General features: G+C 33.4%; 1 protein-coding gene across 1 annotated transcript in view; it reads left to right on the top strand.

The window, feature by feature from the left end:
* Window positions 1-6,116: 6,116 nt before the first annotated feature.
* Smp_196700 (hypothetical protein) overlaps window positions 6,117-17,192 on the top strand; it is a gene marked incomplete at both ends in the record, with an annotated part of 35,534 nt that continues 24,458 nt past the window's right edge. The window contains 8 exons of the mRNA XM_018793999.1: window positions 6,117-6,177; window positions 8,784-8,938; window positions 8,989-9,279; window positions 10,183-10,287; window positions 11,053-11,139; window positions 12,450-12,527; window positions 14,747-14,801; window positions 15,395-15,483. Coding sequence (XP_018648455.1) covers window positions 6,117-6,177; window positions 8,784-8,938; window positions 8,989-9,279; window positions 10,183-10,287; window positions 11,053-11,139; window positions 12,450-12,527; window positions 14,747-14,801; window positions 15,395-15,483 — 921 coding nt within the window. The remainder of the gene's footprint in view (window positions 6,178-8,783; window positions 8,939-8,988; window positions 9,280-10,182; window positions 10,288-11,052; window positions 11,140-12,449; window positions 12,528-14,746; window positions 14,802-15,394; window positions 15,484-17,192) is intronic.

Raw genomic sequence — 17,192 nt, 5'->3', positions numbered from 1 at the left:
AAGGGATATCAAACTCATACTCAGGTTCGGATTCGTACAACGAAGTCAGAAAGTGAAGGCCTATATTGAGTCCACTTTTGTAAGCTTCGATGAGTATCTTGTACTGTACGCTGGAGTTGGGAACGCGAAGTCCTCCGTCAGTAGACTCTAGGAGTTGATTATTCAGCTCAAAAACCTGTGCTCTACCAGTACTTTTTTGAGTTATATTCTCGGATAGGGTGAGCAAAGTCTTTGGAACGTCTAATGGATAAGTTCGGGTTGATCTGATCACCTTTTCATTATCTTTTCTGAGGACACCTCTCTTATACGCATGTATAACGCGTCTCGATAGTGTACATATCACTTAGGTTGACGATTAAGTGACTCTAAGTGGTTGTTCGTGTGATTTCCAAGGCCAATAGAATGCCTATTTTGAGCAGCAGCCCACGTGCCCCTGCTTACTTACATACGCCTGTTACCCCTCGTGGAGCAGGATAGGCCGCCCACCAGCACTCTCCATCCAACTCTGTCCTGAGCCCTCCTTTCCAGTTGTTATTCATCCCTTTCATATCTGTTTCTATTCCCCAGCGTAATGTGTTTTTTGGCCTTCCTCTTTTTCGCTTCCCTTCAGGGTTCCAAGTTAGCTTTTGCCTCGTGATGCAGTTATGTGATTTCCTTAATGTATGTCCTATCCACTTCCAACGTCTTTTCCTAAATTCCTCTTCAGCTGGAAGTTGATTTGTCCTCTCCCATAAAAGACTGTTGCTGGTAGTATCCGGTCAGTAAATGTTGAGCATTTTACTTAGACAACTGTTTATAAATACTTGTACCTTCCTGACGATGGTTGTAGTGGTTCTCGAAGTTTCAGCTCCGTACAGTAGGACTGTCTTGACGTTCGTATTGAAGATCCACACTTTGAAATTAGTTGACAGTTGTTTTGAGTTCCGAATGTTCTTCAATTGTAGAAATGCTGCCCTTGCTTTGCCATTCCTCGCCTTTACATCTGCATCAGATCCTCCTTGTTTAGCAATGATGCTTCCCAGGTACGTGAATATTTCCACCTCTTCCAGAATTTCGCCATCAAGTGTGATTGGGTTGGTGTTCTCCGTGTTGTATTTGAGAATCTTGCTTTTCCTTTGTGTATGTTGAGGCCCATCGATGCAGAGACTGCTGCTACATTTACTGTCTTCGTTTGTATTTGTTCGTGTGTATGAGATAGGTGGGTTAGGTCATCTGTGAAGTCCAAATCTTCTGATTGATTCCGAGCTATCCATTGTATCCCGTGCTTCCCCTCAGATGTCGAAGTCTTCATACTCCAGTCAATCGCCCTTACGGCATAACAAATTCATTATAAGATAAAAGGTTTTCAGTCTACCCGTTAAATCTTTCGTAAATTATGGTTAAGGCTACATAATAAACTTGGAATAAACATTGCTGCTCAACATCTTTTCCTTGCAATAGTCAACGAATATATTCTCTGACCAAAGATTCCCCGGTCTGATTAAGCGCCTGTAGTAAATTCACTCACATTCACTGGCTTACGAAAGTTCGCGTATACATGGAAAGATCACAATATGATACTAGCATACCTATAAACGATACAGATAGCATTCACTTTGTCTTGCATACAGTGAATAGAGAAGTTTTGTATTCCTCATACTGTCGCCAAATGTATTTAAAATCCACCTTTTATCGTTGAATAACGTTTTTTCTTTGTCCACACAGGCGATACAGGACAACCACAACCACAATTATTGGCAGTAACTAGAAGGAACGAAAAATGTCCATAAAATATTTATGAAGTAACATTTTTTCCCTTCCTCGTTTGAGTTGTATGCCAAATCGAAGTAAACCACCCTAAGATACTTCCCATAAAATCCAGTCTGCTGTTGGATTGTGGAAAACATCGAGACAGAATGTCATCCCTTAAATAAAACTTTAAGCACTGCATTCTGACGTAATACATTAAGCATGTCATAGTGAGACTAGCCTATCTATAAATACTTGATTCTATGCTTACTGTCAACGAGCTTGGACTTGAGATTAGTTCTATGTTAAATATATCCTTCACATATTCAACTACCCTATCCAACATGGATGTTTGTCTCAGTGTCAGAGCTATGTCTTTCTTCTTAGGAGACAATCATCTACCTAATAAGGAGCGAAGCGTAAAGTTTACAGGATACTCGTGAATATGAGCCATCTTAAAAAGATCTTATCGTATGTTCGCAGTAACATGGAGCAACTAGAACCGTTGACAGGCGAACAAGATACTTAGACATACTTAATTATATATAAGTAAACGTTATACGATTTTGAAACCAAGCCAACACCTGGTCGTTTACTCTTAACCCTGGACCCATATCAAAAGTACTTATACCTCTAACTCTTACTACGATTTGCTTTGCTACGTAGATGTACGCAATGAGCAAGCCATACTATTATTATCACTATTATTATTATTCACAAACATCTTATGGGCGCATAAGTGTTGTGAAGAAACCACTTCGGGTTTCCTTGAAAATGCAATAATACACAGGTTTGAATAATGTTAGCAATATATTTGCCATATTTGAAAAGGTGGAAAGAAAGAAATATTCATAATAGAATAATAATAAATCGGGTTCTGTGCAGTTGAGAAGAATATTGAATTGATTTTAAAGAAGGAAATGAAGAAACTAAGAAAGTAGAGGAGACGCGGAATGCGTAAATAGTTGCATAAACGTGTTTTATGAACACAGAACAAGAATAAACGATGATATATGTATCGCAAATCGAGTAATAAAAATAAAACAATATAAATTAACAAGTATATAACTTATTATTGCGGTAAGATATGACGTCAGAATAAGTGTTTGTGCGGTCATGGTATATCTGCACGTACAATATTTAGGATCCTTTCGCTTATGGAAACTCCCAGCGATAGAAGCTTTGAAATAAATAACAACATGAAAATAACATTTGTATACAAACCACGAAACAACACGGAAACCACAGTGATCTGTGAATATAAGTCATTCCTAGAACACTCGGCAAGGCCAAATCCACATTTAATAGAAAGACAAGGTAGTCTGTAGGTACTCAAACTGCCTCGTGCCGCCCAAATATTAGCGTCACCCCAAAAGAATACAAATATAATTTGTTGTATCCAGCAGCCGTTGGTTTCAATGTATGCTGACAACATCGAGGTGCGAAAAGGCATCATTTTGTTGTGTCAGGCTCTTTATGGTTGAGAACAAGTTAATCAATCTGTGATATTGATGTTGTTCTCCTATGCTCACCATTCAGACTCATGTTTACGATTTTTGTGCTGGATTAGCTATTCTACTAAGGCAAGCTATAACATGCTAACTCAGACTTTGAAATTAAAACTGTGTGGCAGGCATCGGATGAAAAAAAGTAAGAAAAAATCATACAATAAAGGGTATAGTTATTAGTTTTCTTAACACTTTACTGTCTATATGCACTCTCTGTTCTAATGAGCACCCTTCCTTATTCCAAACCTGACTTCCCTTCCTTCATTTGAACTTACTCCACCTTGATAAACATCACAACTCATTGTTGTTTATTACTGCATCTCACATCTGGAGCCCCTGATCACATTTCACTCTAACAAGAAGAGCCAGTAAGAATCCGATCTAATGATTTATCATATCTTTATCCGTTTCACTACTAAATGTTAAGCATTGTTTATCGTTCGTATCCAAGTGCCTTGCTGCTCCTCGGTTTCCCTCTTTTTTTCTTCAGAATCTTGCTCTGAGGGCAAGGTTGAAGAACTTCTGACATATGGAACAAGCTCGACGTACACGTTTTCCCAAAATCATAGTTCACACCAAGCGCTCTACAAATCTGCTTTATAACAACTATAAACTTAAAAAGTTGCATTACATGAATACTTAGCACGACCAAAATCCTAACACAATTTTGCTGAAACTTGATCTGGTGTATAACGGGGACGCAATGCCACATTAGAAAATATTTTGAAGACCACACAGTATAACCGAACAAATGAACTGACAATAACTTTTACGGATTATATTTACTTAACAACCCTGCTTGGGATGCATGTTGTGAACCAGTAAATGTTGTAACTTGTAGATCATGCCTTTAAAAATGGCGTGTACCTGCCCTTGCAGAAATATATTATTATTAAAAAATGAACGGGATATTTATGCGCTTCAAAGCGATCCGCAGGAATTATCTGAACAGCCTAGAATTATATGGTTGCCGATAAATGCATTGTGATGCGAATTGGTGATGCTGCAGTCCACAAAGTTTCCTCAAAGTATGGAGATCGGGTATGCAACAAGCACAAAAATTACGAATATTAATGTTTGATGGAAAAAATACAATTGGCAACTGATAAATAAAGACATTAAACATACTCCCTAATATCTGACATGTGAGCAGGAGACTATAGCTTAATTTATTCTTCGTTCCCTCGCTGTCACCCTAGTCGCTCTAAGTTGTGCAAGTAGAAAGTAGGTAATGCAATCCACAGGATGATTTTTATTTTATGCTGACAAAGCTTGACCCACTAAAGATACACTGAAACATGTATATAGGTTAAGTAATACCATACTGATGACCTTGAGTTGACCAATCATAGTTATCATAACGCCTCATATATTTTGCGCGAAACTTGGAGCATAGTGACCGGTACGTAGGTAAAAATTGACTATATTTAACTCTTGAAATGAATCTAAGCAATCAAAATATCGATTACACACCAAATAAGTGAATATTAGGTGGTGCTTAGGCTGAATCACAAAACATACCTGTTTGTAAACCAGATTGTGAGTTGAACCATATCAAACACCTAAGTGCCGGTCAAACTTTTCCGAAAATTCACCTAATTCTGGACACTGCACACTTTCCCCAAGCCTTGGATTCTTTCCTAACTTAACCTTACAAATCTCAGAGTTGGTAGCTCGAACTCTAGTATGTTGATAAGTAAACAGGAATTTAATTAATTGTCTTCACTCTGTCATTCTTTGTAGATATTTATTCCATTAAAAGATTGGAATTAAATTAGCGTTGAGCTTATGATGACAGTGACATCAAACCACCAGAAACAGTGTTCGAATTATACTACTTGGGATTCGCTTTGTAATGACATAAACATAGAGTCGCGTTCAACAAGTTTGATCTTCATTGTGCTAATATGGATGCAAACTGTCCATTATCAGTTATTTAATATGTCTCGAATAATTGAGGTTCCGAAAACTATGGAAGAAGATTAACATATAGTCTTGTTCATTATTCTTCCGAAAGATATACAAACCAAGAATTATCAGTATTAGTCATGTGAATACTTGAAAGACAACCAATAAAATTAGATAAACAGCTTCAGCTACCACTTTTCTGATGTTAGTTTTCAAACGTGTTGATTCCGCATCGTCAAAACACCGTTTCTACAGTCAGTCTGTTTGCGGGATTCACTGATATGTTCTTACGATTCTATCACCAGTTATAAATTCTATATCTCTTTAGATTACCATGTGTCATGTTTACGAAGTTTAAAAACCCGTTCTACTTTGATGCAATGAAAATAAAGTCTGTTAAACCCAGTCGTCCAAAATTTGGATTCAAGCTCTCTGAACGTGGTGCCAAATGCTGCATATGATTGTTTTTAGTGTATCTTGCTCACGCCTAATATACTGTTTGATGCCAACTTGTGTATGTCTGGCCTCATCACTTTAATGACTAATATTCACTCATAAATAGAGCGAAAGTTACGCGGATACAAAAATAATCCTTTAGTCTTTATGAAGTAGGGTTTGACGTAAATATACACATGGGATAACATTTATTTAACAAATCAGGTACTAATCTTTTTAGGCTAATATTTTGATAACCATCTCAATTGACATCATCTGTTACTAAAATATCTCATGAATTTGTTGTTACGATGTACTACTGTTAATCACCCAGTTGTTTCATGGATTCAGTTTCCTGTTTTGTCTTCTCGTTCATTCTGTGTCATCACACGACACATTCCTACCTTATAGTACTTATCTTTATCATATTCTTGTAGTGTTACCGTAGCATGGTGATTAGGATCGTCATACATCCAAACAAGGCTCTACTTTGATGATGACTGGTGACTAATTGATTGATCTTTCTTTTACTAAAATATGTGTCAATATCACCGTAAGAAAGTTCGTCGAATGAAGTTGAATATGAACAAAATGTTCGGTGTGTTTCATTCAGTTTCTTCTTGAAATAGTCTGTGTTTTTGTAACGACAAACTACTGACATCTAAATATAAAACCTGCAAAACTTACTATGATATTTTGAACACATGGAGTCAAGATTTGGAGAAATTCATTAATTTTCACTTAAATAAATAAAATGTTCCATAACAATAGGCATTGGACTCTATTAATATCCTGAATTGAGATAAACAGCCAAAACAAATCAAACTTTACGTTAATGTACGTGTGTGCATTCGGTCATGAGGTACTAGTGATTCTCTTCGATTGCGTGGACATAAATAGGTTAAATAGAGTTGGAATGTGTGACTTGTGGTTAAAATTGGAGCGTTTCAAACAATAACCTGCTAATCCATACATTCTTACTTGATGGTGTACTAAAATTGCTGCTGTGCTGTTGTAATAGTAAACTTCATCAATAAAGTAACGGATCCGTTTGGCTTTGATAAATTATGGTCGTCACTGACAATAAAGTTACTTGTGTTTTTTTTACAGTAAATGGTCTTCTTTTGGAGTAACTTGCACTCCTTGTGGATGACTCTTCAATGTAGACCTTTTCGCCAGTCATCTCCGCTTATTTTTACAAAATTAAAGTTCTAAAGACTAGCCAATAAGTATTCGCACCAGTTTTGCACATTGATTAGTTTTTAAATACGCCAACAAAATAAAGACAGGATATTTCAAGCTTTGTCTGACTAAACTTCACAGCTGTGCCTCTTCTGCCAGACTTTTATCTCAATGTGTGCATATCCCATATCTTTAAAGGTGCCTATATTTGTTTTGTGTTTAAAATTTGCTGATATGATCAGTATTTTCCCTGTTAGATAAAACTACTTAGCGCAATTTCTCTTTAATGAATGCTGAAAATGTCTTCTGTGACAAAATATCGTTCAAAATCCTTCCCGAACTTGTCTGTTTTGGGAGATTAACCAGTGATCATTACGTGCTCGCGTTCGTTACGTCCTCAGATAAAGTAATTGTTTCAACAAAGTTTTCATTTTTAATCATTGTTTTTGAATTTAGTTATGATTAAAATTAATAGGATTCAACTTCTCTATTTCATCCATGATTTTAGTCCGTTTATTAAGTTCAAATTATCAGGAGAATCGATCTATCATGAAATAACGTTACATAAGTAACCCATGTTCATGTTGTTCACAAGATCAATAGTTATGTAGATAAAGATCTTGCTTTGTGATTTTCTATATTTCGAAATCCTATTCTTCGGAATGACTATCAATCCCTAGCCCAATAATATTTTAAATATAAGGATACTCTATTAACTAAAAGATCCAGCAATATTTACGATTGGATAGTAGCTGCGCTTTCACGTGTAAACTTATGTTAGGTGTAAAGATCATGAAGTAAGAAGTTTCAAAGCACCTGTAAAAGTAACCGTTTGGCGTTTCTCCCCATCGAAATTTATTCCATTAGTAAGTGTGAATCAACTTCGTTTTTAACTCACAACTAAATATTTCATTCATACAAATAACTAAAATTACGGCAACTAGTGAAAAAAGGAAATGAGCACATTGTATATATATATAGTCTATTATGATTACAATCTGTACAAATTAAAGTGAACTAAATTCATTAAAATTTTTAAAAATATCGGGATTCCTGGGGCACAGTTAGTACCAGTAGATAGCATATTAAATGAATATTCTCAGCCGAACAAAATGTTGACGGACTAAAGAAAACTAAGGGTCATGATTACAGCTACATGTGGACACCAGAGTGTATGTTTCCAGGTGGGTAGACGGAGGTTATCGTGAAAGAGAATGGGGTATAGCTAAATGTTATAATGTAATATTAGTAATAAAGTGAACGACGTGTAAATTTTAGTGAGGAACATTCGGACGAAAGTTGTTGAGTTTATACTTACAAATGGATAGAGTCTGATCATATAGAGATTACCGAATAATATACATGATCCTATATGCTTACGGCTAATTATAAGTTCTAAAGTAGACGGCTTCATAATTCCATGTTTTTCTTTACTAAAACAGGCTAGATGTGTTATCTAAAGGCATGGTCAGGGGAGAACAACCTGTGTTCATAATGCTACATTATATGATACTATAGTCATAGTTAAACAAATGAAGTTAAAAGTAGCAAGTCCTGGATTTGATCGAAAATTCATTCATTCACATAGTCAAATGGCATTCTGGATGTATAGCTGATACCAGTTAGTGATGAAAACCCTTACTTTAATTCATAACCTTAAATTCTGGCTCTAAATCATAATCCTGGTTCCTCATATTAATTTATAACTCTTTTGAAACTGGTAAATAAAATTATGTGAATGTCACTTTAGCATCGCTCGAAGGTTGTCCATAAATTATAGTTCTTCCCTGCAATAATAAAATGTTCTTGATAATTAGCAAGTAATCATTTCATTTTTGAAATGTGACTATCAAATATGTTGACTAAACGAGGCAAAATTATTTTACGCACATTCCCTTAGGTTTACATTTATAATCCAAAATTTTACCATTCTTCCGAAGGTACCACTAAAATCTTATCCCAAGGTAAGTATCAGTATATTATTTTAAACGGTTTATTTGTACATCGTTTCTAATTTTATAGATTTTATTAAATGTAGTAGTATTCATTCAATATGTGCAATTCATACAGGCAAATTTGAGCATATTTCAAATCGAAATGATCTATTAATAATTGGATCGAAATATGGCATTCTCATCTATGATTCAGTAAATAATGTGGATATATTTTGGAAAGAAGTAACCATAAATTCCCCTTTTTATAGCATAATTAATGATCTAATATTTAGTTAAAAAATAATGGTGTAAACACAATTTTGTACAAACATTTTGATGAACGTTATAAACAGTATAAAGATACCGACATTATATTTATTGGGGGTCATTGTTCATTGATTGGGTTGAATTATTCAGCGAAAGAATTATTTTGGACTGTAACTAGTGATAGAATATATGCAATAACTTGTTTATCTTATGAAAACGATGAAGAATATCTCAATGATATTGTTGTTGGTTCTGAAGATTATACTATACGTATATTCCGGAATGAATTAATTATTCATGAAATATCAGAAACAGATGTTAGTAGTTTGTTTATTCATAAATGTAAATTTGTGCATACTTACTATGGATTTCATGAAAAATAAGTGACTAGGTTTATTAAGTTTATAGTATTTTTAAACATTTTTAAAAATCTTTGTTATCTGTCGTGGACAAGAAGTTCTTCTACGTTATTTATTGAACGTCCAGCAGTAGGCACATGTAAATTAGATCTTAAAAAAGAATGACTTTTTTCTTAAACAAACGAGCAAATATTAAGTTGACTTGAAAGTTGGTTATGTTTTCAGCTTCAACCGACTTTCTTCGATCCTCTGACGTTTTGAATCCAATACCAAAACGGACGCAAATTAGCACATTGAACTTAAGTATATTTCAGTTAGTATATATGAACTTTTGTCTAGATTTGATCGCATAGTTTCACAGTATTTGGGCACTGAGTTGATGTGATACATTAAGGCGGAATAATGTATTTGTAAAATCATTCATTCGCTGAGATTTTACAAATACATTCTTTCTGAATGTCTATTTCAGTCAGTATTTACTTGATTTTTGAGGTTAAAAACTATGAATAATTAGGGTTTCACTGAATCTTTTTATGCTTAAATTGTTTCACAATCTATAATTTTCTAACTTATCACACAAAATAGTAACAAAATAAGTTTGGAGCCTGATTGAAAACCATAACTGAAAGTCTATATTACAAGGTAACTCAGTGAGATAATCTCTAAATTAGGAGTGTGGCGAATTATCTATTACTAATAGACAGCTAGCCAAATAAATGTTTTCATTAGGGACTATACTTTATACTACGAATAAATCTTATACTGTAATACTTGTCTACTCTGGGTTTCTGAATAACAGAGTTTATTGTTCTTTGGCATGACTAAGTTACCTACTTTTTCTGTAAATATTTTTTTAAACAGGCAGTAATAAAACTTATTTCACTTGGTGGTGAGTATTTTGGTTATGGTTTGAGAAATGGTACTATCGGTGTATACAATAGAGTGAATCGTTTATGGCGTATTAAAGTAAGTGGCTCAAGTATTAAGTGATCAAATCTGTTATCAGATATTATGGTAAAAGTATATTTTACAGCAGCATTGTAATAACTTGTATTGACTTAATGACTATTCTTTTCTTTAAAAAATGTTTTTCATAACTCAACTGATGATTAACGAAATTTATTTGGATTCAAAATATTGTGAAAAAGTACATGAATAATTGTGTAGCATCTAGCTGTTAATGAAATCCGGCTTTTTCCCTTCAAACAAATTTCCGTCTAAAATTACATCTTATTCTCGTTTTCTGAAAATCCTCTGCAGTAACTAAGAATAAAATCTGTGTAAAGAATCATGTTTTTAGTTCGTGTAATTTAAATTTGAATAATAACAGGTAGTAAACAAACCATTGTAGTCGGTTTTGAAAACCTGTTTAGTCAAAATACATATAGTACTCACTTATGTAATCCATGTTTAGAAGAGGATTAAAATCTACTGCATTTCCCTAGAAATGGTATCGCCAATTCAGATATATATAAATATATATATACCTTTTGAATCTCATATGATTTTAAGATAGTTGAGACGATTTGTAGCTCAGGTAGATGAAGCATGTGTTAATGATTTTGCTCAGAAGAACAAGAAAAGCTCCACTACCAAACTGACCAGCTCAGAGAACGAATCTACATCAAAAAGTTTATCAATCTTGTGTACGTGTTATATTACTTTAAATTAAACGGTAGTTTGACAATCAAACACATTATTTCAAGTTCATGTTTTTTTTTACTATTTAAGTCAAAAAACAAACCTATCTGCTTTGTCAGTCATGATATAAATTATGATGGATATCCAGAACTAATTTGTGGTTGGAACAATGGAAAAGTAAGTCTTTTATCTACTCATCATCATATCTCAACTTTTATGACAAATGAATCTGTTCTCGTTAATTATATCTTTAAACACTATTTTTAAGCTGATTTCCATCATAGTACTTGATAAGGCTTAGCAACAGAATCAAGCATACACTTTTTGTTGTATTCAAGACTCATCACCAAGACTAAATCACATTTTATTAATTATTAGCTTTTAGAATATGAAGTGAACCATATATATAATTTTAAACGGTATTATTTTATTTATTATTCAATTTAGGTTATAAAAGTTATGAACGATATCTCTAGAAGATTTTGTATATTAGAAAAGTTTACTTTTACACCTGCTTCCGTCTAGTTAGATATATGTTTTAGGGCTCCGTTGTCAAACGTGGATGGAGATTGAATGAATAAGTAAAAGAATCAATCTTCAATACAAGTCCAACATCTCTAAAATATTGATACAGCCACCAAATTATTTTTATAAACTGCTATCAATTGCCACGACTTTTTCAAATGTGACTAAAGACACTAAATAATGAGTTTGCTGAAATTTCAGTTAACGATACAGAATCATGGCGATCCATGTTAATTCTACCTATTTGAAGCTGAACAGTAAGATAAGAAGATGAAACTAATTGTTCTGGGCATATATTTCTCAGAAGTCAAATGTTTGTACAGTTAGGAAAATAGTTTTCTTTTTCTTTTTTATCCATTTGAAGCAATAATTCAGTTTTAAGAAGATGATGGTGAATAGGGACTTTTTTAAAAAAGATATCTAATAGATCATTCATTTCTAATGATTTACTAAACTTTGTATCATTACAATGCTTGTCCTACGAAGAGCATTATAAAGCTTAACATTCTTTCATTCAAGTCAGTAGCCTCAATAGAATACTGTAAAGCTATCAACTTGATATAACAATGTATAACGTGAAACACAATTTATCTGTTTATTCAATTCAAATTTATACTATATTATTTCCCATATATGAAAATTCATTGTTGAAAAATATTAATTTTAAATTGTCGAATAAACATATGACTTAGTCCTTTTGTGAGGTTGACCATATTAGCCTAATAGTTTTTGAAGTAGCCTTGGTTATATGTTTTGTGTGTATAGTAAGTGAAATAAAAGGTAGTTCTAATATGTAGCATAACGGAAATAAGCTAACTGTCATATTCAACTCTAGAGATCAGCCAGCTAAATGAACTTAATAAGGTAAATAATGTTTTTATTTAAAGAGAAAATATTGTTTGTAATCTAGTTTATCAATCATTACAATCTATCTATCAATGTTTTATTTTACATAATTTTAGGTAGATGCTCGTTTGCGTTCTAATGGAGTAGTTGTATTTAAAATTCAACTAGATGATTGTGTCGCTGGTATGACAGTGGTAAATAATTCACTTATGTTACTAGCTTAAAGATTTTATTTTCTAAATTCTATCTCAGTATAGTTACTTGATTCAGTATTTCAAATGGGTGATCGACTTTTAACCAATGAATGGACGAGAAGCAGTTTTTTAGACTCATAGTAATCATCGATGAAAATTGAAATTTCACTTATGAATAACTACATTTAAACTGCTCAATTCTACGAATTCATGAATAATAAATGTACAACTGCAGCAAATTGTAAATTACCATCACTACTTTATTAAACATACAAATAGACTATGACTGTTATATCTGAAGCGTTTCGAATTCACTAGTTAGCGAACGGAACAAAGACTTGTGACCAGAGACCGATAAGCTAGCTATTCTGACGCGACCCAGACCCAGCTAACTAGAGTAAGAAGTCCAAGTTGGAAGCGAGGGAAATTTATTCCGTAGCAGCCAGAAGCACAGCAATCATAAGAGGAAAAAAGTCAAACGTATATATACAGCAACAAATTGTCCTTGGGCATCATTAAAAAATAGCACACTCAAAGAAACAATGGAACAATAGCGTTTAAGATAGTTTACAAGTGGGAAATATGACGTGAAGGTGAAAAGAGCGCTTTTGGCGCGAAAACAGCTAAATTCAACTTTTCAAAATAAAATTACAAAATTAAGCCATTTATCAAGTAAGTTCTGGGGATTTGACATTCCCAACAATGATAAACCAAGTCCTAAAACCACTAAAATAATGACTTAATTGATTTGAATAACACACTAGAGATCTTTCTGAGTCAGAAAGTTGTCTTGGTTATTCGGAAACATTCAAATATGAATAATATTTATGGTTTTCCACTAGTAGCCCTTCTAGGGTCACTGCCAGTTTCGATCCCGGTAAAGGATGAGAGTTGGGCGTGGAGCTAGCAACCCTAACTCGTAGAAAAAACCTTGCAACCCCTGTCACGGTAAATGGACTGCAGTAGCGTTTCCTTATTATCGAAAGCCTATAATTTAATCCCATATCTACTGGGTTCACGATAATAGCTGATGATTAGACGAATTATTAAGCGATTAGCTGGTATTATAATTGAATGTCTCACCTAAGACGGTAAACTAGCCCTATAGAGACGTTCACTGACTCTTATCACTCCGTTCATGAATTTGGGCTTTAAAAAACGTAAAGAACTGGTAGACTTATACAACATTTTCGAACCTATATATTGGTTCTTTGCTTTCTCATTGATTGTAATTGAATTAACTGGAGCTAGCTTCATTTCTTTATTATGATACCCCTTCCGTGCTAGTCAAATAATACCAAGTACCCCGAAATTCTTCGTTTCATAAGAGATAGTGAAATTCTTGTTTTATGACTATACTACAGATTAGTAATCAGTGTTCATCCTTTTTTTTGTGCTTCGTTGGCTAAATTAATTATCGACAAGCTGACTATGCTCATTGTGGATGAAGCGTATTTTGTTTAGACAGCTGTTTTGAACCTGTCGTTTTTATGTTTGACTGCTTTGAGATTTACTGTTGTTATCTTATCACCTTGATTATAAGCTTAACTTTAATCGTGATTTATTGTAAAACAACGTATATTAGTGTTTGTCTATCAAATTATTTTTCCAGGTTAGAGTTTTTAGCAAAGTTTTTTTTACGGGTTGGGGTTTCTGACTCCACTCCCAACTCTCATCCTTTACCGGGATCGAAACTGGCAGTGACCCTAGAAGGGCTACTAGTGGAAAACCATAAATATTATTCATATTTGAATGTTTCCGAATAACCAAGACAACTTTCTGACTCAGAAAGATCTTTGGTGTTTTATTCGATTGAACTGGAATGGTATTTTGTCAAGTTTCACCGTGTAGCTTAGCTTGTAGCTTTCTCTTAGGATGAAACCTCTTACTTGAATCATGATCTTTGTCTGCTTGTAAGCCGTAAATATAATGACGATTTCTTTATATCTTTTTCCATTCATTCAAACTACGTCATAATTGTATTACTAAAGAACGCTTATTTTTTGGCAAATAGTTTTTGTCGTGTTCACTTTCCTACAATTATTCAAACAAGTTAAATACTGACTTTCATCGTAATTATCTATTTTTCATTCCTTTTCTTTGGGAACTCACCGCTTTTTATTTCACGGGTTACTTCTCAAAAATGAAGCTTATATTACAATAGTCAGACGTATTTAGTTGTATTAGAAATTTCTTACTTTGCGTTTTGTGTATTTCAGGGTGATTACTATGGTTTTACCGATGTATTGCTTGTTTGTACCATTGAAGGTGATAGTAAGTTCAAAATTTTGTTCTACTTTTTTCTGTGTTAAAATATTGATTTTATTTATGAATGTAGACATTATTAATATAAAAGTTCTTATATAGCCGATAAATTCCACTGTTTAATGTGATCATGACTGTAAAGAGAATTCGAGTCCCGTATGCGGGATCGTGGATGTCTACTGCTGAAGAGTCTCATTCTAGGGTGAAACGGCCGTCCACAGCTTCCAGGTTTTCAATGGTGGCCTAACATTCATTGGTTCATGATCTCAATCCAAAATACCATTTTAATTAAAATTTAAAACATGGTGGATTCCTGGTTAAGTCATAAATTGGGGACGTAGTTTTCCATAGTCAAAACCAAGCAGCTGGATATATCATAAATGAAGTTTTTCGGTCGAATTTAATGGAATTATGTATGTTATGGGACACCACTGAGAAAATATTCTGTTTTCTATAACGATCTTATATTATGTTGAACCATTATTTTTCCTAAAAGACAAATCAGTTATTGCTTAAGTCCAGCAATACTATGTATGCTTGCACTGTATATATCTTTTTATTTCTATAAATGATTTCGTGTATCGTTTTTCTGAATATTTTAGTACGTTGTTATTCTTTACGTCGATCGAAGAATGAGTTGAATTCAGAATCATCTGAAGATGCTTTACGTCATTTAATCACTAAAAGACAGGTGAACATAAATAGTAACTACTATGTATAGTATTATTTTTCATCAAATTTTATTTCATTAAGTTGCCAAATACGATCTCTTTGGTATACTATTTTAGAAAAAATTGAGATAACCAGTTATCTCTACAATCGATCATTCTCTTTTGGCATATATGCATCCCGTGCGGATTTCCTCAATGTTCCCATTAAGTCATAAGCATTATAAGCAGAGTTGGGTAGTGGTTAGCCGTGGAATCCAGGACGTGCATTTCATCAGCTGGATATACCTGAATTCCAAAGTTGATGAATTGAAATTTACTCCAATACACAAGCCAGTGGTTATCTGGAATCAGTAGCTAAGTAAATAATTCAATGGGATTTGAAGCAGACGGTACTAGGTTCGAGTTTAGGAGTGAACATCAGCTATGGAATATAGATACATCCAACTAAATTCTCATCTGTTTAAGTTGATGTTTTGTTTCGGCAACTGCTTTTATAAAAGTTGAAATATTGTTTCTTCGGATTATCTCTTTAAACGGGAAACTTAAATTGTAAAATAACTTACAAACTATTCTTGTTTCTGGTACACATTCCTAAAGATCGATTAAATTAATTACTAAAGAATGTTTCATACATAAGATATTCCTAACAACGCCTATTCATGTTCATACCTACTAGGAAGTTAATAACTGTCGTTCGAAAACTATCGTGTTACCACAACTTTATCAGCTAGTGTTCAGATGAGTTTTCAGGACTGGTACAAACTATTATGATTTTCATTATACTGAAGATTTTATATATTTCAGATGACATTTATTTTTTGTGCTTCATTATGCACAAGAATTTTAATTTTTCATTTCGGAAGTAGTTACTTGTCCGACAATTTTACGACAACAAGTGTACTTTTTCTACTGACAGTCATTTCACTTTTTATTCCTAAAGTACAAATATACTTCAACTGAGTTTCAGATTATATGAGTTTATCATTAAGGCAATCATTCAGTTAAGTTCTGACTGCTTAACGACACGATTAAAAGCCGCTAACACATATCAACGATTTTTCATTATGACAGCAATTATTTTACTTTAATCCATTTTAGAATATCTCTGAAAAAAAGGGATATCTAATATTTTATTCATATTTTGCTTATTGGCGTTAATTGGTAATAAATCTTGGTTGGGAGACACTCTCAATTACTGTGTAGGATGAATTAATATTTAGTATGAATGAAATTTTTTTGTGTTGCTTGAATTATTACCGACTAACATCACTGACGTTTAAACTTAGTACAGGAAATATCATTTAGCAGCTCTAAAATAAACTCTTATCACAATTCACAACAAGGCTATTGAATCATTTAATCGTTATGTAAGAAGACACCATAAAGTCATGTATTTTTCTTTCGTGTTTAGTTATATCCGTCTAAATATGTTTATTGTATTCAACGAACATAAGATTACTTTCAATCAGAAAATGTATTGGACCAGATCCACACTATTTTTATGGCTGAACTTAAAATATACTGATCTGACGACTTTGCATACCGTTAGAAATTAAAATTAGATACTGAATATTACTAGACAATTAGTTCGTGAATCAATTTAACGGTTACGGATCCAATGACTTTGGTATCGAATAATCAGATGTGTGAAATTTGATTATGTTACTATTTTAATAGTTGAGATCATGAATCAATTGAAACTAGACCACCATGGAAAACCTGGAAGCAC

This window comes from Schistosoma mansoni, chromosome 1, assembly GCF_000237925.1.
Source record: "Schistosoma mansoni strain Puerto Rico chromosome 1, complete genome".
Classification (NCBI taxonomy): Eukaryota; Metazoa; Platyhelminthes; class Trematoda; order Strigeidida; family Schistosomatidae; genus Schistosoma; species Schistosoma mansoni.
The sequence above is the reverse complement of the archived record's forward strand: the minus strand, read 5'-3'. Positions and strand labels throughout refer to the sequence as shown.